Source organism: Cyphomyrmex costatus, unplaced genomic scaffold (assembly GCF_001594065.2).
Source record: "Cyphomyrmex costatus isolate MS0001 unplaced genomic scaffold, Ccosl1.0 scaffold199, whole genome shotgun sequence".
NCBI classification, from domain to species: Eukaryota; Metazoa; Arthropoda; class Insecta; order Hymenoptera; family Formicidae; genus Cyphomyrmex; species Cyphomyrmex costatus.
Window position 1 is genome coordinate 797,669 of NW_017276028.1, and position 25,193 is coordinate 822,861.

Genomic DNA, 25,193 nt, shown 5'->3' on the forward strand with positions numbered 1-25,193 from the left:
GTATGGACATTTATATACATTTGTAACTATAAATTGGTATAATATCTCAATTATCCGAAATAACTGTTATTTGAAAATCATGTTTGAAATGTAAATATATATATATATATAAAGATAAGATGGATTACAAGTGAAATAAGCAAATGTAAAGAAGAAATCTTGTAACCCGATTAAAATGTTACGTATTGTAAAACATTCAACAATTAAAAAAGTCTTTTTAAATTAATTACTTATATAAAAAGTTATCTATATGTATAATAATACAAAAATAAATATTATAATTTTTAAAATATACTAGAAACGTTAGAGATGTAAAATGTATACCAATATATTTTAACAATTTAATATTTCAAATTAATATTCTTTCCACAAACAAATTTTTATGAATTTCGAAAAAAAAATTTAATTTATAGAGAGGAAGATTCATGCACACATTTCATTTGACCCGAGGCATTACTTTATATCTCTCGATGGCCACTTCTGGCATACTTATTATATGAAAATGTTTTACTAATTAGCAATTAGCAGAGATATATTAGCTGGAGTTTAGATAGAGACTGCATCATTATTACAAAACGTGAATTATCCGCCTGCACGTACGTAAGAAACTACATAGAAAACTAGTAGATCTACTACAGTAGAATACTACATCTACTTGTATCGTACTCTCTAATATCATCCAGTACTGCGAAAGTTCGTAAAATATGTACGAGATACAGGTAATGCAGTGCTTATTATATTCCTAATTATATCGACGAAGTGCATTGATAACCACATGTTTTAGCCTTGATTATCCCGCAATCAAAAAAAGAAAAATAAGCTTACTTTGTATTTGCATTTGATTATATATTCGCCTGCGTGTTCGTGATGGAATACATTCCGGCTGATGGCGTTGCAACGTTTCCGGAAATGTTTACGATTCAAGTGCAATAAGCGCAAATACTAACCCTAAGTAATTGCGCTCGAGAGAACATTTCTAGCACATAGAGGAAGAAAACTGAAAAGCCGTCGCGGCCTTGTGGTACAGGGGTGTAGCTACCGCATAATAAAAATGCAAGATGTATGTATACATATAAGAATGGACAACCCACAAACCTATTTCTTCTTCCTTTTCGTTATAGATGAAAATTAGAAACGCGATAAATTTAAAATTAATTCAAAATTTAAAACAATGTTATCGATATGTAATATTTGTATATAAAATTAATGTATCTTCAATATAAACATATGTTTAATATAAAACTTTAACAGGTTGCTTTCTTGTAATATTAATAGTATCTTAAAAAAGTTATAGAGCTCGGAATTTTTTATTGCTATATAATTTATTTTGAGTCTTGCAATTCATGTTCTTTCAAAGTCATTATGTTTATGTTGTAAAATAATAATAATAAAATAACTATAGATGAATATGTGTAAGAAAAATAAAATGCAAGGTCCATGAGTGATTTTTGAGAAAAATTTAAAAGTCATTCCTACGCCATTGAACGCAACGGTGCAGCAAAGCTGCATCGAGCCGCGGGCCGGTTTGAAAGCTAACATTTAATTTACGTTCTACGTGAAGGAATGATGCTCTCATCATTTTTCGACTCAAACGATCCGTTAAAATGGTTGCGAAACGGCGCGAAGAAGAATGATTGAAGGCTGAAACCTCGCGGCAAACATAACATCAATAAGAAATCCGGAAGTGAAAAAGAATGGTGAATTCTTATAGAAATTCAGAATACTTTAACATGAATATATAGATAAAAAGTACAAATTGGAAAGGTCGAGGAATTGTTTTGAGATACTTACTATAACAACATATCAATTTTGTAAGATTAGAGTTTAGGAGTTTATAATTTTTCATGTACCTACAATCTCACATTGATCTGGCTTTAATACAATGTATTAATCTTCTATTAATACATTATATAATGCAGCAGAAGTGCACAACAATTCTCACGTGATCAACATTGTGCGAACGGCAGAGGTTAATTCAAGTTGGTTTCCTGATCTCGGCGACCAGCCAATAACGGTTAATTATCGTCTTAAAAAAATCAGAAGGAGCCGTCGAAGCGACTGCTGGCCGCGTAATTACAGTTATCTCGATGCAGCACGATCTTCAAGCTTACAACAATGAAATACTCGTAATTCATTGTTGTCCAGGTTTCATTATCCGCGCGAGTAATAAGAAGAGAAAAGAAAAAGGAGGTAAATCAAGCGTGCGATATTTACGAGCGCATAAAGCTCTGAACACAATTCGGAAGTCCGAATTTACAATTCTTCTATTAATTCAATGTACATTTGCCTATCAGGATCCAGAATATTTAATTTTTGTCCTTATTTTTTAGATATATTCTTTTATCTCTCTCCTTCTCTTTCTCTTTGTAAATAATTTCAGCTTCTTATTAAAAAATTCCATACAGGATTTTTTAACAAAACTGTACTTTAAAAAGATATTAAAAGATTAGTCAAATAGTTATAGAAAATATGGGAGTTTTAATGAATTAATTTAGAGAGCGAATGTAACTAAATATAAAGAATTGTCATTTATGATGAACCATAAAACTACTTACTCTTCTGCATGTAAAACGAAAGGATAACAAAGAAAGAGAGAGTTTATTCTCATATAATTTATGAAATAAATAAATTCTTATATAATTTATGAAAGGAAACATCACAGAACACTCAAAACATCTCTTCTCGTTAAGTTTCCTTGCCATGCATATCACAGCCGTTATATCAGATAAGCAAGGAAATATGCGTGCATACATATTTCTCTGGAATGAGATCACTTCACAAAATGAGAGCACTAATAAAATTTGGCCCACATATGCAACCAGCGTGCATTAACTTCTCTGTAACTCAGCATGCTCTTGATACATATTATTACTGTGCATTATTAATTATAAGTCGTAAAGTAATCTTTAGTAATGCGAAAACTCGTATCAATCGGCAGTATCTTGTATATTTTTTGACAGCACACTAGAATCGTGTACATACATCTCTATCAAAACATATTCTCTTTCGTTTTTCATTCAACTATTATCAAACAGATATTAATTAATTAATTTTTGTTTCCTTATATATATTTTCATGTCTTCTTATATATTATTATCCTCACATATTCTTATATATACATTTTCTTATAAACGCATAGAAAAAATAATATTGCTGAAGTATCTAAAAATTTAGTTAGATACAGATCCGAAAATAATTTTGTTTAAACTATTGAAATAATAATGTAGGACACTGATTTCTAGAAGATTAGAACGTTTTACAGCATTGTCAGCAGCACTTCAATATTCTACTATTTTAATAGCCCAATAAAATAGATATTTCAACAAAATCATTCTTTTTATATATACACATCAATTATAATTAAAAATATTATATACTTATTATAATTCAAAATTGTTGTTTTTATTATTCTAATAAACAAACTTTTATTTACAGGAGGTGTTACTGGCGCACAGCAAAGTCACAGCTCATTGTGAGCCGATTACAGTGATTCTGGCAGAGGTGGAAGCGCCGGAACTCGCGGCTCTTCTGGGCTTCGTCTATACCGGAAGCGCCACTGTTCCACGGATGCGTCTGGACGCATTTCTACGTGCTGCCGAGGCCTTACGCATCCGGCTTCCACCGGTGCCGGTGATAACAACCTGCGAGGAGCAAGCAGCGGACTGTAAGCTGGAGGACGTCAAGGATGTCAAAGTTAGCCCCAAGTACTTGCAGTGCGATCAGTATCCTTGGTACCAATCGAGAAAATTGTCTTACGAAGACCCATTTGACAGGAAGGAGTCATACATTAGGATACTTCCCACGGACGACGTCAACAGAACTACGTTTAGGGATATCGGAGCGTTTCACGAAGTCAACAATCCTGGGCCATCGTTTGGTCCTAGTTGTCCGAACTCGTGGCCAACAGGCGGTTTTCTGCATCAGGATAGGACAACGAGTGATCCTTCCGCGGACAAAAATCACAGCTTGATGATACTCGCTGATAAGAATCCGGTGATAACACCTAGTAACGAATCGTCCTTCGGTATATACCAACGAGGTATGTGTCTGCCCGGAGGATCGTCTTCGGAAGGATACGCTGGTCCAGATACTTTGGAAAAGATCAGAACGAGATATGAGAGGCTGCATACGAGTTGCCCGTCGGAGAAGTCGATAATGAACGAGGACGTCCTTGTGGATGGATCGGGAGGAGAGTCTTGCGGAACACCGCGGGACGAGTGTCCATACCAGGGCACGATGCCGTTGCCGTCCTTGCAGTGCGCGGCCGCCACCACCAGCCAAACGAGGTCGTTCGAGATGCTCGATTATGCCTCACAAAGTTCGGCGGGTGAGGATCTCAGCTGCGGCGAAAGTTGTTGTAGGTGGAGAACCGCTCGCAGACACGTGGCAAATCCCGTCACCGCGTCACCGTGGCGCCAGATTGTCAGGCCCCATCATTCACCGAAGAACCCACGGCCCATCCTTATGCCCCAACGGCACGCCGATGACGTGAGTATTCGACGGATAAATATTAGCTCACTTGTACGTTTTGAAATCAACCGATTCAATTTCAATTTTAATTTCAAATTTTATTTATTCAAAGACCTGAACGGTTATTCGAGTAACACGGAATGAATATTAGGTCGCATATTTATTAAATTACGAATCAATCTTGGAAATATGAGCGACTTGAAAAGTCAGCACTGTGCCATAAGTTTTACAAAATGAAAACAAATTTTTCAATAACTTTTTTATAATTATCCTTATATTTTTACAAACAATAATAAATGAAAGTAAATGTTGAACAAATAAATGAAAAGGGCCAAAGCTATATTTGGTTAAAGTTATATAATCTTGATGCTTAATATAATATTTTTGTAAAAATTTAAAAAATATTAGTTCAAGCAAACTACGCGCCGATTATTTGCCGGTTTTGAAACGCTACAATTCTAGAACGATATTTATAGTTTTTTTTTAAAGATTTTAAGTAATGCCTTATGGGCTTTCTGCAATAAGCCGTTAGTCACCATATCAGACTAGTGGTAAGACAGAATTATAAGTCATAAATCTTATGAAACTTACATCCAGAATAAATCATCGTTACGATATTTCAGCCAATTAGAAGAGTGATAGTTCTCAAGACAAATAAAACAATGCACTATATGATTGATATCAGTCATAATGTAATCTAAGTTTTAAATCGAAAAAAAAAATGGGATTTGACCATCTTTATGCAATCACTGATTACTGACATATTGCTGTTTTATGACACACTACTGTCTTGCTTACAACTCGCTCTTCGATTTCTAATCTAGGGTAACCCCGATATATATATATATATGTATATATTACGCCGCACCTAACAAAAACTTAATTTATCAAGTATTATTTATTATGATTAAGGTAAACGAACTATATCAGTAAAAACTTTGTACTGTCTACTATTACGAAAAAAATACTAGAAAACCAAAATACTTATTTTTCGTATTAAAAAAACAACTTTTTGTAACCTTTACATTTTTGCCATATATCCTATGGGGGTGGGTGCAGCTACTCTTAAGAGAGGTGAGGGAGGTATGTACAGCTCACGAAAAATTTACAAATTCTTATAAATAAAACGTAAAATGATACAATAACTTATAAAATGTGTTTACAATGTTTTATCAAGAAATAAGAATGATAGAATATATATGAAGTAATAAATAATAATTACGATCTTCCTACATATGTTACAAGTGACATGAGGTACATATTTCATGTAATACATTTATTACATGTGCACTCAATCCAACCTGCGCACTTTATATACTTTGGGCATAAATCCCACCCGCTAAAAATGCTGTATATCCTAAATAGGTGGGATATACAAGACAATAAACTAAACAAAGAATGCAAGAGCAAAGCATACTTGCTATACAACATGCTTTACTATTCCTCTATACTTATGTATCATGAAATAACCATTAAGTCTTTTATACTTCCTACAATAATCGTTTTATGTAAAGTAAATTATAATTTATGATGACGCGCTACTTATTACAGTGACAAATTGATACAACTCACAATCATTTCATTAATATTAACAATAAAAGCCTGAAATCATAGCATAATACTAATATAACATGAAGACATGTAAAGCCGGTTCTACATTAGTTGCAAGCCGATCGCAAGTTTGTTGCGACAGCCAATCTGAAGCGTTGATTTCAAAACGCAAGCTTGAGATTGGCTGTCGCAACGAACTTGCGATCGGCTTGCAACTAATGTATAAGAACCAGCTTAACAGAGTAGTTGCCGGAAAATTATCCCCACTCCTATTTTTTCTGACTTCTGCGGCGTATTTGCCGGAGTTACCTTATTCTTGATAGCTTATTGTAAAAAGCTTATTAAAATAATATACGGCTTTATAATCGGCTTATTACATCTTAAGACTGTACTTAAGATGATCTTAAAAATAAGCCTATACCAGCCCTAAATTGGTTCACATGATATTATTACATGTGATCAAATTGATAAGACGATCGCGTGGAATGAAGGAAATCATCAGATGAGATGATATTTTTACAATATATCTTTTATAATATTTAAATAATTTATAAAAAATGCTTATTAGCATTAACAATATTAAACTGTTTGTCAATTTAATTTGTGACATTACATATTTCAGATTCAGTCTAGAACTATGTTTCAGGACCGACAAATAATCGGCACGTAATTTGCTTAAATTGGAAATTTTTTTAATTCACATAAATATTATATTATAATATTAAGTATTATACGACCTTTCATTTGTGTTGGACACTATTTAATATTTTATAATTTTATATTACTATAAACTCAAATTTTAAACTTAATAACGAATGATTAAAAAATTATATGTAATGCAGAGATTCAGTTTGCTTTTTAAAGTGCGCCAAGAAGTTAATAATTCTTTTTAGAATTGATCCGTTATTTCTGGACGGTATTTATGACTCCATGATAGCAAGATACGAGAGACAATTTATTCCAGCTGATATTTCCAATCACGAAACTTCACAACGACTATTGAAAACAGGAAAGAACGTAGGCTGTACATACTCGATTACGATGCCAGATACGATTTCGTCGTACCTGTCGAAATCCCGTTGCCAGGGGATCCGTATTCCCACGTATGCGAAAAGAATCACCATTATGGGAACTATGCCAAGGTGAATAACACTGAACGACACGATTGAACAAACGCGTTTTCATTCGATCGGTGATAAAAACTGGTACGTGTCAAGCGATGAAAAAAAAACGGGCCTGGCCACTGTTTCGCGAATAATTTAAGAGGACCCAGTTAAGCGCTCACTTAAGAAGGATGTGAATATATTTTACATACGATAATTTATATTTATATTATTACAAACAGTAATAATGAATAAACGCGTGAGTATCTTTTATGTGCCTCCACGTGTGTTTTAATAAATACAAAACGTTTCTTAAGTGAAATCTGTAAAATACGGCATTATCATGATATTAACCTAATCTGAAAAAAACTAATTTATATTCCTTTTTCTAAAAGCATTTATGTAGAGTTTTATACATAATGCAGTTTTATATGTGTAGTATCCCGAGTATCCGCAGGTTTACCATTAAATCGCATTAATTTTCAAACTATAAATTTATCGAAAACCATTTATCGCGGTTGATTGAATTGCGCTGAACCAGCCAATTTCCGCAAAATGGTGAGATGAAAATAAACCGTTACTGCCGTTACACCCTTAATTACTATGGCAGAAGAAAGCTCTATAAACCGACTCGGAGACGAGGATGCGCTCGATATGTCATCGTCATAGCGCGTGAGATTAACGAGAGAAAATGGTTTCAATATCCTGGCTTGTCTCTATAAATCGCAATAACGATAAAGTTAATTAAATAGAAACCTTTGTGATTAAGAATCCAGTAATAGTCCTTATTATTCCGATTATTTAACGTAAAACTGCAAAACGGTTGTTTAATTTTTATTACATTTCCATATTTGTTTATTAAGCCATTTCCAGTTTAAAAAATATGATCGTAATAATTGTAATAACTTGTTTAATATTTCGTCACCTTAAACGGAAATAATTTTTGCTCATTTGTTGTTGCAAATAGTTTTCAATAACTTTACGTAACTTTCATATTATGTAACTTCAATATTATATTAATAAATGTTCGCCGAAACAAAGCAATCAAGAATAATTAAATAATTTAACCATTTTAGAATATTAATTGTGATAAATAATAATTTATTTTTCTGGTCAAGAATTTTTAAGTCAACTGTTTCGAATTAGCCACGATATTTTATCGGTGTCATGCGATCATAAAATTACTTTCCATCGTAGATCTTCTTTTTGAATCGGCGTGATTCGTTCGTGAACCAATCATAATGATATATGGACCGAATTAACTTGCTTATTGAAAATTGTCTAGTTTCAGTCACTACTAAAATTTAATGTATCGGATAAAACGCGCAGTCTCATGAATAAATGAAGATATGCCAAACGCAGAAGATACGAAAACTAGTTTACGATTTGCATAATGTCCTTTCTGTCACCGTGACAAATATCTTCCTTTCTTATATTTCGCGCCTGATGCTTGCTTCGCACTTACGGAAACCGAGATAAAACCGAGTCGATCAAAATTAATTAAAGAAAGACCGTTTTTAGCTTCAGGTATCGAGTTTCAAAACATGATGGAAAGCTACGAACAGCTCGCACTTGCTAGAAGATAGTTAACAGCCAACAGAAATTATCCGCGACATATCGTGCGTCAAGAGTTAATTGAAACCTGTAGGCGCTGAACGTGTACGAATGTGAACACCGGAAGATTCGTGTTCGCCATTTGTTGACCGTTTATTTACTCCTCTGTACACATGTACATTACGCATCTTTACGAGTGACAGGGTGCCGCTTCCAGCTGCGTTGTCGCCCTTCACTTGGGTTCGATACTGTTCCGCTTAATGCGGCTATCAATTAGCTTGCAGCGGCTGTTTATCAGGCCGTCGAGCCGTGATTGCGCATCACCAGCTGGCAATGCCAGCTGCGCGCGCGTTCATCGCATTATTACACGCCCGATCTGCGAACGTTTTCTCTTTCGATGACGGGAGATGCGTGCTAGATTTTGTGGACCGTCATGACAACTGTCCGCTTACGCAAGCAGCGGTCCGCAGCTTGCGCCGAGATTCTTGGAGATTTCAATCAGATAATCACGGCGCGACGCAATCGCATTCACGATTTTTTTTCATCGATATATCTTTTCGCGCGCCGCGATTTAATTGATTCTATTACTATAAGATTCATAATAAACTTTGAACACATTGTTTTTAAATTTCTTTATTTTTTAGATTTATTTATACATTTAATTATTTTAATTTAAAGAATTATAGTTAAAAAAATAAGAATGTTTTGCAAAGTAAAGCGCTACGATTTTTTTTTAATATAGTGAAAATAGTACTGAGAATAATAATTATAAATTTTATAATATATAAAATAGTGTTTGAAGATTTTCTTATAGTCGTTGTTATACTGAAAGTTTCTTTTTATTTGTATGTATATATATATATAATTTATAAATTATATTTAATCATACAAGGTGTTCGCGAATCAAAATAACACTGTAAGAAAGTTTTCAAAAAATTAATTATTTGTCAAACAAACAAAGAAAGAAGTACAGCCTATAACGTACAAAGTTGGATCACAATGCTTATTATAATTATGCGTGATTTTTATATACTACATATATAGTCCCCCCATAATTGCGCGCTGATAACTCAGACATAACGCATAAATACTATACAGCAGTAATATCACCAATTTTTACTTGATTAATTACAATTAAATATGAAGATGATAATTTAAAATTTCGTTAATAATTAGATCTTTAATTTATTCTTTAACGATAACGACTCCTTTTATCTCCTTATGTGGAGCATAGGACGTCTATAGACCTCTTTTGTCCGAGGCCTATATTCGTTTCTCGAATCAGATTGTTTTTCGGATTTGTGGGTGATTGGTCCACAGAATCCTACCTCAGTCAGATATTCGAGAGACAAATATCTACTGATATGTATACTGATGTATAGGACCTACAGTTTAACGCCGAATCCGAACGGCGCTGATGATCATAGATCTTTTGATCACCAGGTGGAGCCATTTTTTGGCTCATTAAAAATCATCGCGTTTGGGCGCACGTGGGATTGAACTCGGGTCTACAAATCGCGAGTCAATCGCACAGAGCGGTGAGCCACTCGACGCCACAATTTATTCTTTACATTGCAAAAAATATCACATAGTTTTTGGCGTTTCGTCAAATTATTTGTAAATTTATTGTATTTAACTATTATATTCTTGAGCCACAATTTATTCTTTACATTGCGAAAAATATCACATAGTTTTTGGCGTTTCGTCAAATTATTTGTAAATTTATTGTATTTAACTATTTGTAAATATTAGTATTTTAAGCAACAGTTTATGAAATATGTGGTAAGGATTTAAGTATATGATCACAATTATGGTTTAAACGCTGAAGTGCATGCTTACAGAATTTTTCACTGGCAAAACTGGTGTGCATTCAGTGCGCATATTAAAGCCGTTATACACTAATCTAATCTGAATGTAAAAGCAAGATATTTCAATCGATAAAATGTCCGATATATATCTATTTGATCAAATAGTACAATAAAATGTATTGCGAATTTCACGATTTAACTTTAATATATCGTTCTTGTATCTTTATTAACATACATCTTTATGTCGATTTGTACGTAACGGTATTAAAGTTCGTTGAGTGCGCACCAATACCAATGAAAAACGCTATAATACTATCGTACGCGCGATTCATGAACAGGTGGCCGTCTAATCGTATAGTGAGTCTTCATTCTGCAAGAGTGAAAAAATTCATTCCTGTTTACTCTTGTAGACTGGCGCAATTCTCTCCCTCCTTCTCTACCTCTCTACTACTCTCTTTCGAATTTTTGGAGTGAAATTCACTCTCAATTTAGATTGACATGTGTAACATTATTTTTTCAGAATTAAATGTCTTCGTAAAGTACAATAAAAAGTATCAACATTGTTTAGCGAAAAATTTAAAAAGAAAACAATTAACACGATAACAATCAGTAGCAAAAGTTGACAATGTTGCTATGGAAGTGTAAAAGTAATGAGATTCATAAATTATAAATTCCGCGCATATCTTTTGATGCTGCTGTTCGCTGTTATTTAAAATCTAAAGAATTACGTAAAAATATTACGATAATCGATAGGATATTTCGATATATATTTTATCTTCGGAATTTAATCTCGACGATTTATATTCGGCTTCCGTTGAACGCAAATACAATTATTAAAATGCGAATAATATGCATCTTCTATTCGCTTTCCTTATCATGTTGGGAGTGATTGGGCCATTATTATTGCAACGATCGACAGCATTAAATTGTTTTACAATCTAACTACTTTCTAATTGCTGCTTTCTTCTGGTTTTTCCTGCTGCTCATTATGCGAACGCATTCCTGGACGCGACTACAGACTTTATTTAGCATACTGCATAAGTATAGGAAACTGTCGACGTGCGATTGTTGGATTATGTTGACTGGACGTGGTACTTAAAAATTGTTTTTTAATGCTTGATTAAATTTTCAACAAATAACCATTTTTTCTGCAGAGTCAAAATTAGAAATTTAAAGTTATTTTCCTGAAAGAAGAAATTAAAAAGCTTAAAAATATTATTTTTAAATAATAAATAGGCAATGTTGAAAGGTAATAAATAAAAATATAATAAATAATATCAAACCAAGAGTCGAAACTTGTTGCGTTTTTTTTACAAATTTGCGTTTTTATCATTTTTATAACATCATAAGCGGCTAAGTACTTCTAATTTATTTTTTGTATTTCAATTATTTTTATGTATATACACAGTTAAAGTTATTTAAATGTTTTAACCGTTTTATTTTATTTTATTTACTATCTGACTCTTATTGTCCTTTCTTTGTTAGATTATTGTATTATTTTCATATAAAGAGTCCTTCAACTTTAATTTTATTTGTATAATAAATAATAAAAAATGATAATAAAATTCTGTTTTTTTTTTTAAATCAATTTTTTGAATACTTCATTTACAAAATGCTTTTATGTAATATCATTATATAAATAATGAAGTAAACACTAAATGAAAATAATATCTAATAAATTAACGTTATAAATATATAATTAAAGAAAAAAATTGGCGTTGTTACAAATTATGAGTGTACAAAGGAAGAAAAACAGTTTGGCACGTAATTCGCGATAAATTGACATTTTGGTGTCGTTCTAAGTTAACGAGCATACGGAGTCGACTGCTCAAAATCAAGCGTGACTAAAAAGTATTGTAAAACAGTAAACGACGCTGAAACCTAGACATCACTTTCTAGTTCATTGAAACGCGTCAGCTAATGCACCGTGACGATTTCAATTCTCCACGCGAATATTCTATACCACTTCCGAGATTAACGAGGATCAGTTTGACTTGATCAGTTGTGTTTTTCTGTTGATGGATGTCTACAATTTGACATAGAGACGTTAAATGTGCAAAGAATGTAATTGCTCTCTAGGAAAACTGCACTGATATGCACATTTAAATATTATTTTTAAATAATAAATAGACAATGTTGAAACTTAATAAATAAAAATATAATAAATAATAAAAAAAGATAATAAAATTCTGGTTTTTTTTTTTATCAATAAAGACAAAAATGATTTATCTTAGCAATTAAGAGAAAAGACATTTTAATTTATCTTTAATGTCCTCCCACATTATTTAAGATTGATTATTTAGAAAAGAAAAGATCAATTACGTATAATAAAAGTGCAATTCGACGGCTGTTGCAGGAAATCCACAAGAAGCCTTCAGCTCCGGAACCGACTCGATCCACGGTAATATCGAGCCCGAAGAATATTGTTCATTCTCCAAGAAGCGCACCGCGAAGCGACGGGTCTTGCCCTACGGCTTTCGAAGTTCCTACCGGTTGCGAGACGAGTTTCAATAATGACTCGAGATTATCGCGCGAGATAATCAGTGGTCCGGAAGCGAAAATCCAAGAGATCTATCGATCACCAATCTCATTTGCACCTTCTGATCAAATCGCACCGGCCGTAAACGCGACGAGAAGCAGTGAACAGCCTCTCTTCCAGAACGTTGGCAGCTCGCCCACGCAATCGTTGTCGTCGAGCAACGACAGCGTTATCGCGAATGCCGGAAAAGGTGGTGGATATTCGACGCAGGTAGTTCCGCAGACGCCAACGAAGCCCGAACTGTCGCATCCGATCAGTAGACTCTGCGACACGATCGAGATCGATGAGAGGAAGGAGACGTCGAAGACGGAAGTCGTGACGAATGTGGAAAAGAGCGAAGAGAGAATCGCGAGGATCTTTGTTAACAGCGACAATAACAATAACAATGAGGCGATCGTAAGCACGGAAGTGGCGCAGCGCGGACGATCGGCCGATGATCACAGGTGTGATCAGTGCGGAAAGACTTTCGTCACGAGGGCGTCGCTCAAGGTATACTTTTTAATCATTAAATCAGACATCTAATGTTCTAAAAGGCCATTTCGATTCCCACAGACAGAAACGTAGACATTATACATCTCACGTAGAGATTAACCTAAGCATTAACCAGAGATTTAACGTGATAGATTTCACTGACTAACGAGCCTGACTATTTAACATAGTTCCTCGATCACCTTGGATTGCACAAATCCTAAAGTATGAAACCCGACTGTTTCTCACTGATGATGTTCCTCACGCATGATGTTCCATAAGTCACTACGTAAATTACCACCTGCTCGTCTATTTTTTCCCTTTCTTTTTTGTTTGTTATAACGTTGGATACCACGAGTCTCTAATTTCGTTGAATTTCGCAGAGCTTAAGTGTCAGTTACGTTAGAATTAATGCCAGTTAAATTACTACCGTGTCCTTTTTTACGGCATTACATGCCTGGCCTAAGCAGGCACACTTCATTCATACTTGATCGTGTACACGCTCTCATACCTGTATCGATTTATGAAGAATGAGATGCTAATGTCTCTAAGCTGTTCCATATGCCTACTTTTCCCTCCTTCGTTTTTTGGCTCCGTATTTTTGAGCAGCAGCTCTGTCCTGTTACATTATACCGTGTCTGTGCCGATTACGAAGGAGAAACGACATATATCGCGACTCCTACGCTCAATTTTCTCCTTTTTCCCCTCCCCCCCCCCCCCCCCCGCATCGCCGTGTCTGTGTGATCGTCACAGGTGCACAGCCGAACGCACTCCGGTGAAAAGCCGTTCCGCTGCGCCGACTGCGGCAAACAGTTTTCGCAGCTGCGCAATTACAAGTACCATCGCAGCGTGCACGAGGGCACGCGGGAGTTCGCCGCTACTTGTCCGGAATGCGGCAAGTACTTCAACGACCGCGGCTACCTGAGCTCACACATGAAGATTCATCGGAACCGCAAGGAGTACGGCTGCGCGGAATGCGGGAAGAGCTTCAATCAACGAGTGGCCTACAACATGCACGTGCGTATACACACGGGCGTGAAGCCGCACCAGTGCGATCAGTGCGGAAAGGCGTTCTCGCGGAAGATGCTGCTGAAGCAGCACCTGAGGACCCATTCCGGCGAGCGGCCGTATCAATGCCAAGTCTGTCAGAAAGCGTTCGCCGACCGCTCCAACATGACCCTACACACTAGACTGCACTCCGGCTTGAAACCCTATCAATGCACCCTCTGCTCGAAGGCTTTCACGAAGAAGCATCACCTGAAGACTCACCTCAATTATCACACCGGTACCAAGCCGTATTCCTGCACAAATTGCGGTGGCAGGTTCTCCCAAAGCAGCAACATGAGGACCCATTTTAAAAAGTGCATTGTTAATAATACTGTCGGAATGGCAACCAAGTCCGGCGATGAAGCTGGCACTGATCGCACCGACGCCGACAGCAACATAGCGCCGCAGGTGGTCCTGACCCCGCCCAACTCCGATCAGGAATCCAGTATCCTGACACCGATCTCGAAGAACGCTGTCGCGATAGAGAGCAACACATAGCGGTTTCTCCTACTCGAAAGACAGAATTTCATGAATAGAAGTTAGCGAAGATTAACATGAAGATGTTCTTGTGGTCAATCCATCACCATATTTACGCTGATGGTAGATATTTAACGATAGACAGTATACGACGAATACATTCATCGATAGTAAATTGACCGAAACGAACTTTATAAATAGAATAAATTTCAAGGACATTTATAAATAATTTCTAAGACGAATCGAATTATTTACGTCCGAATTAACGTGACGTTATAAAATTATTAGATATTAAAATTTTCTTCAAATTAATATTTAAAAATGTGCATCTTATTTTCGAACAATTACCTAATATTAGTTAATTGAAGCAAGATTGTGCGTATCTCGATATGATACGATAGTCATTGCATTGTGTGCTTTCCAGTTCCTGTATTTATTAAACTAATCTCGTTGTACACACTCCATATTCTAATCTAATCTAATATTTAACAATTTAGAATTTAATAATTAAAGAAATGATATTGAACTTTTTATAGGAAAATTTATTGCTCAATTTGACAAAACTGATTTATTCATCTTTATCTTGCAGACTAGCAATGTTCACATTTTAAAAATATTGATTATTTTTAGCATAGATCTGCTTTTCTCAGATTTAAAAAAATATTCAAGTTAAATAAATATATATAAAATTTTTAATTGCTTTAAAGCAAAATCTTTTTGCAGATTTTTGATTCTTCTTTAATCCATAATATTGCATTTTTTTTCCACTCGATTTTTAGTCTAACTAGATAGTTTAATTATGAAATAGAGAAAAAAAAATCGACAAAGAGAAGAAAATCAACGTTATATTCATTATTATATCTGTTAACGTATGGTAGATATTTCAATTTTAAAAACTAAAATTCGAAATCTCTGTTTTAACTCTTTTCGACGTGCATTCAGTAATTATGATGGTCTCATATTATACTCTTATGCCAAAAATGATTTAAGAACTACGTTGTTTCCTTATTGCGTACCAAACAGTTAATAGCTCCTTCGCCGAATCTACAACATGTGATTGCAACACAGCAAGTCCAATTGTCGGTTGCAACACAGCAATTGCAAATACAATCGAAAAGTCTGCAGCCGTTTGTAGGAAGTATCTCCTTGTATTTGAAAGTAACTCGTCGGACTCCGGAGAGTAATCGAGCTTCCATATCAGCGCAAATAGTTTTGTAACAACCTTTTCTAAGAAATATCCCTATGGCAGCATTTAAGGATCTGTTCTGGAGCAACTTTGTCAGCGGCTAAGGCGTTTTCTCAAAAGGTAAAAACTATCGTGGTGTTCTTACATTAAACATCGCACGAGTAATTCGAGGTTTTATTGGAAAAATATACACAAATTTAAAAATTATCTTTTATTAAAAGAAATTGTAATAATTCAAATAAATCAAGAATTCAAGGAATCTAAGATAAGAAAATTTGAGGTAATAGAAAATTGCAATTTCATCAGTAGAATCGAAACGTTAAAAACTTTTTCTTTTCTCATTACTCTAATAAGAATACAAAAACGTGTAAAAAAAAATAATTTACCGAATATGTTTCACAGTAAAAATCGCGAATGAAGAAACTGAGTAGAATGAAATTATTTACTGAGAATAATGCATTTTTCTGTATGTAAGATACTCTTTATTTATACAAAATCAAGGTGTTTTACACTTTGAGTGCGCGTCTGTTGAGTGACGCACGATATGTATATATTCGACAATAATATATTTATAATAAAATTTACAAAATTATTGTATATTAATAGGAAAATGTATTTAATATATGCGTATTTTGATTATATATTTGAAGCATGTCAAATACATGAAGTACAAATAAGCATTCATATTATATGTTTATATACACAGTTATATTTACTAGTTGGACAGATCGAATCATCTGTTGAATAAATAATAAAAATAAAGATAACGCAAAAGACGAAATGCTTCGATACTTTCTAACTCGAAAATGCAGTGTTTTATTTATCTCGATTGAAAAGCCAGATTTTCCTTATCGAAGGTATGCTTTGTTCCTTCGGCAATACTTCGCGTTCAGGCGCACCTGCGGTGTATACCTTGTGTTTGGAGTAAGGGGCAATCGCGCGACGCACGTACGAAATATAACGGTGCATCGCGAGCAGAACATACGGACAATGACGATAAATCGCAGCCGCGACGGTGTTCCTCTCTAGGTGCCGGTGGAATTATCGTAAATCCTGCCGCACGACACAAATCGCTCGTTAATATTCAAGCGCAAGTGAATGACTCTCTCGCGGCAATACGTCATATTTTTCAAGAGTGTGTTGCGGTGGGATGCACTTTTGCCATTAATACGTGTAATGCTTATTAAGTCGTGTACACTTGCGCGCTCACACATAAAATATTACCTCTTATATTAACATTATCAAAGTATCAATTTGCAATTTCACATAAACGCGCTTCTGCGAACACCTTCTAAGAGTCCGAGAGCGCACACGGTATGAAGTATCCGTAACTTTTTCATGAAGTACAACGTGTTTCCAATTTGCGTTTGGAAATCTAACAATCTTGAAATAATTGAAAATTTATATGTACGATCCGTATTTTTTGAAACTGATTAAAATTACATCCATACGGTTTACTGCAACTCGGATAATACTTCCTCTGTTACGCTGCGTTATGCATAGAAACGGACTGGCTGTTTGCTCGTTGGACTGGACCTTAGGTATGCGCACAATAATAGCAAATCGCCGGCACGTGATGGTTTGTGGCTCTTGGAACATATCAGATTACGGAAATAATCCTGGGAGAAGCATGGATGCTGCGAGCGAGATGCGAAATAACAGATCCGCAGAATACGCGCGCGTACCGCACGTACAAGGTCAAGCGTATACTTGTAATGGATCATGGACATCATGATCGAATCGGAGGATCAATGGAAAGGAGAATAAGCAGTGCAAGGTAAATGTTTTTAATCTATTAGAAATAAAGTGAAAGAAAAAGAAAGAAACATATGTATATATGGATTATGATGAACAGTAAAGTGAATTTGGATTAATAGACCTTACTTTAATATTTTAATTATTCATATTTTCAATAATTCTCAACTAACGAGATATTTCATATTAAAAATTAATGAATTATGAGAAAGAACGACGAAGAAAATTTTTGATACGTAATTTACAGCCGAGAAATAATAATAAATTTTGAACCTTGTTAAATATATAAATCTCTTATATGACATAATGTCATAAATGAAATATTACATTATAGATTCATAATTACAAAATCGAATTTATTATCGATTTTTTTAAAAGAAATCTCTATTGTGTGTGAAAGATCCTAAATTAGCTTCTCCGATTGAAACGTCGGAATTTTTTGTTTTCCATTTTTTGTTTTCCATTTTTTGTTTTCCATTCACAATTTATAGAGAAAGACATCAAATATCTCTTGTCACATAAAAATTGATCAATAGCTTTAGCGATTATGAATGCCATACCAATGTCCTTTGTTCATTCAACGATGCACTTCCTATTCTTTATTCCCGCCGTCTCACCTTCTATCACTATAAGCCATTATATCAACTGCGATTCTCTCCGCTTCCCATTCACCTAATCTGATCGGGAGAAATGGCATCTTCAGTGGACATATGTAGTCGTAAAGAAGATCTTGAACCTGCTCGCTTAGCAAAGACACGACAAAGCTATCAAAGCATTATGCACGGTCCAAGTCGAGTCATCCTCGATGCATCGTTAATTAAGCTCATTAGACATTTTATCGTGTACAATCCTTAACTTGACAGACTGATGACCTCGGGTCGAAAGTTGACTTAACAGTTACAAAAAATCACGTTTGAGAAACGCGTTTACCGACAATCCCCAGCATAGATAAAGCTATGATTTAATGTAATTTCTCGCTCATTATTTTCTGCTCGTTATATTTATTGATTTCTCGAATTAAAGCTGAAATAAATAAAGTCGAGCGAAAACTTTTTAATCTTATAATCTTTCATTAAGATTAAAAAATGTATAGAAAATTAATTTTTGTAAACAAATTAAATATGATCTGAAATATTAATTAGAAATATATATATATATAATCTCAATTTAAATACCCTCCATTTAAAAAATTGCAATAATTTAAATGTTCTTAAATTTTTAATCTATACTTACACAAACTAAAATAAATACGGAAATGAAATAAGCCGTTATTAATAAAAGTTTTCTGTGATGAAATGTATACTTTACAGAGATAAAAACATTCATTTTTCGTAATAATAGGCATAATTTATTCACTCCATATATCATTATAGTCTATTGAATATCATACATTGCATTAAAGTTATTATGTAGTAAATGTGACGCTAAAATGCATTTAATGTTTGAGGAGTACATTAAGCAAACACTTATTAATTTAAAATATTATTGCAATAATAATGTATTCAAGATAGAAAGAGCTCCTTTTACGAAACTATAAGAAAGAAATCCGATTGGCGATCGGCATATGCACGAATCCGCGCGAGCTTTCTCTTACCCGGCTTGATCTAATGGAAAACACGGGGATTGTTGCTTTCCGGAAATAACTGGCCCCATTCCAATTATATGCACTTGTGCAAAAGTATCAATAACGTCCAAGAATGCACTTCCGCGATTAAGTAATAAAAGAATACTATGATGTCGTCATCAGAAAAAAGTCTAAATTATGTAAGAAAGTGGTTTAAATTCTGGCGCAACCTTCTAGTGTTACCTTAAAATAAATAATTAAAAATGTTTTACTTTTTAATAGGTTTATACATATTTATGTACAAATAGAGACTAAAGAATGTTAAATTGGATCGTTTTAGCACTAATTTTAGTGCATTAGTTTTAAAAAAAGCTGCAAAATCAAAAGGATAATAAACAAATCTTAAGTAAGAAAATACTTCGATTTATTAATATATGTCTTTGAATATTTGTCGTTTATATTATTAGAGCAGTTTTATGGAAATCGTACACACTTTAATCGTACATAAATTTATTTTGACATCTTTGCTATTTATCTGTGTTCCTATAATATTCTTTCATGACGGTGACAAATAATTTATCTGCTTATTTTGATTTATATATTTGTCAGCGACAAATTATATTCCCGACCTCGGTGTATCCGTGACCTATGTGAGTTCGCAAATCGGCACTGGCATTTTAAGACTTCTTGTTTGGTCCGACCGAAGCATCAGATAACGTCCGTTAGAACTGGTTATACCGACACGGTGCGTTACGATCCTGCGGCGCGATGCGGAAGATAAACACCGGATAGAGGTCCATCGCGCCTTCGGGTACGGCGGCTGACCTCCTGAACTCGATGGCCGAGAAGGAGAAAATACAACCCGACCGACCGCTTCCACATCATTTTTTTTAAATCGTCCGTTCCACTAATTAGCAGTGTTCACGGAAGACTCGCAGGATTTTCGGTGTAAACGCGTAACTCTCTAGTGAATGTGGAACACCTGGAAAGAAATGGAACAATTTTAATCTTACATCAATTAATTCGTGATAATAAAGAATATATGTATATAAATAATATATGTACATATGCACGGGAAATTCGGGTTAAACGGAAATCAAGTGTATTTCAGATAAATATAATCAATTTTTATAATTAACTTCTTTAGAAACAAAATCGCGTACAAAAATATTTTATACTGCATATTTTTTATATATTTTTTTCTATTATTATACCATTTTTCTGATTGTATTATTTATTAAAAAGACAGGAACTGCATGATGTATTTCAAAGTATTTCGTATCTTATGTCGTAGTAAATATTTTAACAGGATATTCAATAAAATTTGTTTGATGACTCACAATTTTTGATCCATTTAATATTCATTAAAATAAGTTTACAATAAATATTATAAATTGTTAATCATCACTTTTTAAATAATTTCTTTAAATATCTGCTGTGTTAAAATTTTTAATTCGATTTATTAATCAATTTTATAAACTACTTATCGTCAATTTTTAAATAACTTGTATTACGTAATTCTAGTGTTAAAACTTTTTATTCGAACTATTAATTTTAATTAATATCATTTATTTTTAAAGAGAGGAAATTCTCCGAGAACGCTGAAGATTGTTCGCGAGCAAAAAAAAAACGTATACATGTACTGTGAGAAGAGATTAGCCACCATCGCTGCACTCTAATCATCAATTTGCATATTCATATAAGATTTATGACTCACTGTCAATTTACATATTCATAATTGAGTCACTTGAAATGAAATTACGAGTGAGAAAAATCGATTTCTAATACTTCATGAATGCACCGTTTTAGCAAGCTAGGTGCTACAAGAGGCTCACCTGCGTCTACGTCTGCATAATCATATAATTGAAGCAATTGACAAGTCGCGTTGTAACCACGATAACGACACCGACCGCAATCGCGGTTGCTAAATACGCTTAATTGGCGGGGTAACATAAAACGTATCTATAGACGGCACTTAACCCCGAGCGATTGCGAGTCAGAATCGTTCGACTTCCTTCTGCGAGCTCGCTTGCACCCGGAGAACAAGAGGGACAGCGAGAAGAGATTCTCGCGCGCGCGCGAAAACCATTTTTCTCGCGCTAGGCCATAGTTAAATTGTGAACGTTACGTAAACGTCGAGTAAGCGATCGTGTAAGTACGCTATCGAGGAACAGAATTGCATCTCGCTGTGGAGAGTTTGCGTCACGAGCAAACGGTATTGTTCCCCCCGCGGAGCATTAAATGCTTTTCGATTAATACCTACTAGATGATTTGTGCAGGGTATCCCGGAATAAGATGCCCTTTTAACCGCATAAATTCCTCGATCGAGTTGGATGCTGATTTTACTGTAAGAGAAACTCTCTTTAAAATGAAATGTGTATTACGTATTTTGTTGTAACATTATCGTTTAATACACACAATGAGTCATTCATGTCCTGCGTATTTCTTTTCTTTAAAATACCATAGCAGCACCAAGTAATTAATTAATTAATTTTTCAAATACACAACCTTATAAATACTTCCTAAAAATGCTAAAGTATGTATATGTAAGAATCACTTGATATTTTTGTACTTGTAAAAGTGTACTTGTAAATTAATGACACAAATAACTTTTTAAATATACAATATAGTAAAAGACTGAAAAATCATCATATTAAAGGTTAAAATTATGATAATATCTATGTAAGTGAGAGTTTATCTGAAAAAATTCATTTTATCAAAGCTTATATTGCGCTTTACTATATAATTTCTATAACTAGGTTTAATATGCTTCACATCGTTCCTTATAGTAAATTGCTGTTCCTCGAAACACTGTTTATTATTATAATATTAAATGTTGATTAATATATTTAACCATTTTTTAATTTGGCATTTAGAAATCTGTTACACAGCACGAAGTTTTCATTAAGGAAGCATCATCTACAAGTGGATCAAGACACCCACGCAACGAAATGGGAGTTCCAACGGCTATCATTTACATGTCGGTAAATCTAAAATTGTTATGTAGGAAAGCCCTCCAGCACATGCGGGGTTTGAGGTTATTAGGATACAAAATCCTATGGTTGTACTTGCTTTCAAGATGAGGAAACAGAAGTAGCGAAATTAAGATTGTTGGAGCAATCGATGATCTTACACCACGGTAGCGGTAATCACCTTACAGGTAAATCGGCACATTCGGTGTCACGAAGGCTAGATCGTAACAAGACCGGTCTAACCAGTCGATCTCAATGTAGGTGGCACAGATTGAAATTATTGATAAGCAATAGCAAAATACCTGTACGAGAAAATCAATTGGTCCGTGACAAAGATTATCAGAGTGGATACACAATTTTAAGAATAAAGATCTTTTACTTTGTAGATCGTTGAATTAGGATCATCGATCTCCCAAAGAAATTCATTATTTTTATTAGTAGAAAAAAGTTGTATTTATAAACCTATAAAAATATAAATATTATAAAATGGCCGGATTATTATGTCAAATTGTTGGTTTCCTTTGTGACATTTATTTTTACAAATATTAATATATGAATATTTTTTATATTATTTATTAATAAAAATTATAAGTTTCCTTTACAATGAACGCAATATTTTATTTATTTCATTCGTTTTATTTCTTACAAACTAAGTGAATACGATATGCAATCTATGAAACGTTCTAATATGTTAGCTAATCGAACGGGATCCTTAATCCATGCATGATCATTGAGATATGAGGACTGCGCAAGTCAAGATTATAATTTGGGAGCGACAAAGATTTAAATCGGCAGCATACATTATAAATACCGTTTCTGATTCCACGCAATCGTATATCAAAAATTATTGTACACTTGATTTTGTAACTCATATATATTCATATCGATATTAATCGTCTATCTTATGTAGACCTTACTAATTTTGTTATATAATTATGTAGAAAACAGATTTTTCGGGCCAGATTGAACCTAGTCCTCGTTAATCCCGACTACATAGATTAGCTGTAGTTTACAATTAGTCAGAGACCAATATAAAAAGGAGAAACCTTTACTGTCGGCTATCATTGCCGACTTATCATTGTCAATAGATAATGTATGTATTTGATCGTTACTTTCGCGCGTCAATCACATCGCGCAGCTCTTAGCGACAAGTAATTAATCAAATACTAGTTTAAACAAGTTATATGTATATTAATTGCCCGACAAAAAGTCACATATAAATTACATTAAAATACAAAACAAAATTAACGTGATTTTTATTAAAATTAAAATTATATACAAAAATAAATTTACTGAAATGTTAAGGATTTCTTCTCGATAACTTTTCGATATAATAGAAATATGAATATTTAGAGATAAATGAAAAATGTAAATTTAAAAAATCTAAAAACCTGTCTTTTTACTCAGATATATCTTTATATATAATGTCTATAAAATTTATACTTCGTGTTCATCGTTACTTAAACCTTATTTCGAAATATCTTCGATAAGAAATGTAGAACGGATAACGTGAAATCTGAAAGGGGATAATGAATTCTTCTTATTATTATATTGCTATCAATTTTTATCGCGCGTACTATATAAATATCTATCAAACTTATTTACAGCATAAATATCTATTAAATGTATTTACTTACTGTAATAAATATATTTTATTATTATTTATTATTATAGTAAATGCAAAAATAAAATACCTTTCTTCTTTTTCGAATAGCTTAAAATTGTAAAAAACACAGTGCATATATATTTTTGATTGTAGAATTGATACTGAGAGATTGATGACATTTTAAAATATAAATTTTTTTAGTTTTGCTTGAAAAATAGAAAGGAATTATTAGCCCATAAATATTTATTAAATAATTATACAATTCCCGAAAAACATTTATTGATAAAAAAATTTCTCGTCTTCATAAAGATATTTTTATAATTTATTTCTATAAAACTTTGGATTATTTCCTTTTTATTATTATCTTTAAATGATTGAAAAAATTATCCGAAATAAAAAAGACTAATTAATATTACGCAAAAAATAATACTGCAAAGTTATTCCACCACAACACCCGATTCTTCTCCGATTTCCTCCTCTTCTCAGATTGTCAGGTATCTTTCTTCTCAGGTTGTTAGACCTTTTTCTTTCCTTCTCTTCAAGTTACACTCGCACAACACTCGCGGGTAATTACACTCGCGCGCAGACATCAATGGAAGTCTTTCGCACAACACTTACAACACTGTTTATGTTTAAGATGGTTAACGTATGATGAATAATTGTTTATTGTAATTATCAAGAGATACAATCATCTTTCAAAGGATAATACATGAAGTGTCTTGAATCACTACCTGATCGCTCAAGTGTTAATGTGTGAGTAATAGCGCGGCGACCTTTTGTAAATACAGCGTACTACAACAAGTGTTAAGACCGCATATCAGTCGAAATATCTAACGAGAGATTACAAAAATAATAGATTTGTATCAAATATTCAATTCCTTGCAAAGAGAACGAATTCCAATTTTATACGAATTCTAAAAATTATATAAAACATTTAAAATTAAAATAAAATGTAAAGAAAAAGTTAACATATCTATCGCAGTAAAAATAAACTATCCCATTATTTTTGTAAAATAAGGTATTTCGCTAATTTGTATATCGAAATTTCATCGTTGTTAAGACGTTACAAAAGTGACGAGACAACTTTCTGTGT

The 25,193-nt window shown here is 33.6% G+C and overlaps 1 protein-coding gene across 1 annotated transcript in view; it reads left to right on the forward strand.

Annotated features, from left to right (window-relative positions):
• LOC108773076 (zinc finger and BTB domain-containing protein 49) overlaps nucleotides 1–15,246 on the forward strand; it is a 30,040-nt gene extending 14,794 nt beyond the window's left edge. The window contains exons 2-4 of the mRNA XM_018538794.1: nucleotides 3,436–4,488; nucleotides 12,843–13,514; nucleotides 14,247–15,246. Coding sequence (XP_018394296.1) covers nucleotides 3,436–4,488; nucleotides 12,843–13,514; nucleotides 14,247–15,038 — 2,517 coding nt within the window. The 3' untranslated portion in view covers nucleotides 15,039–15,246. The remainder of the gene's footprint in view (nucleotides 1–3,435; nucleotides 4,489–12,842; nucleotides 13,515–14,246) is intronic.
• The last annotated feature ends 9,947 nt before the right edge of the window (nucleotides 15,247–25,193 follow it).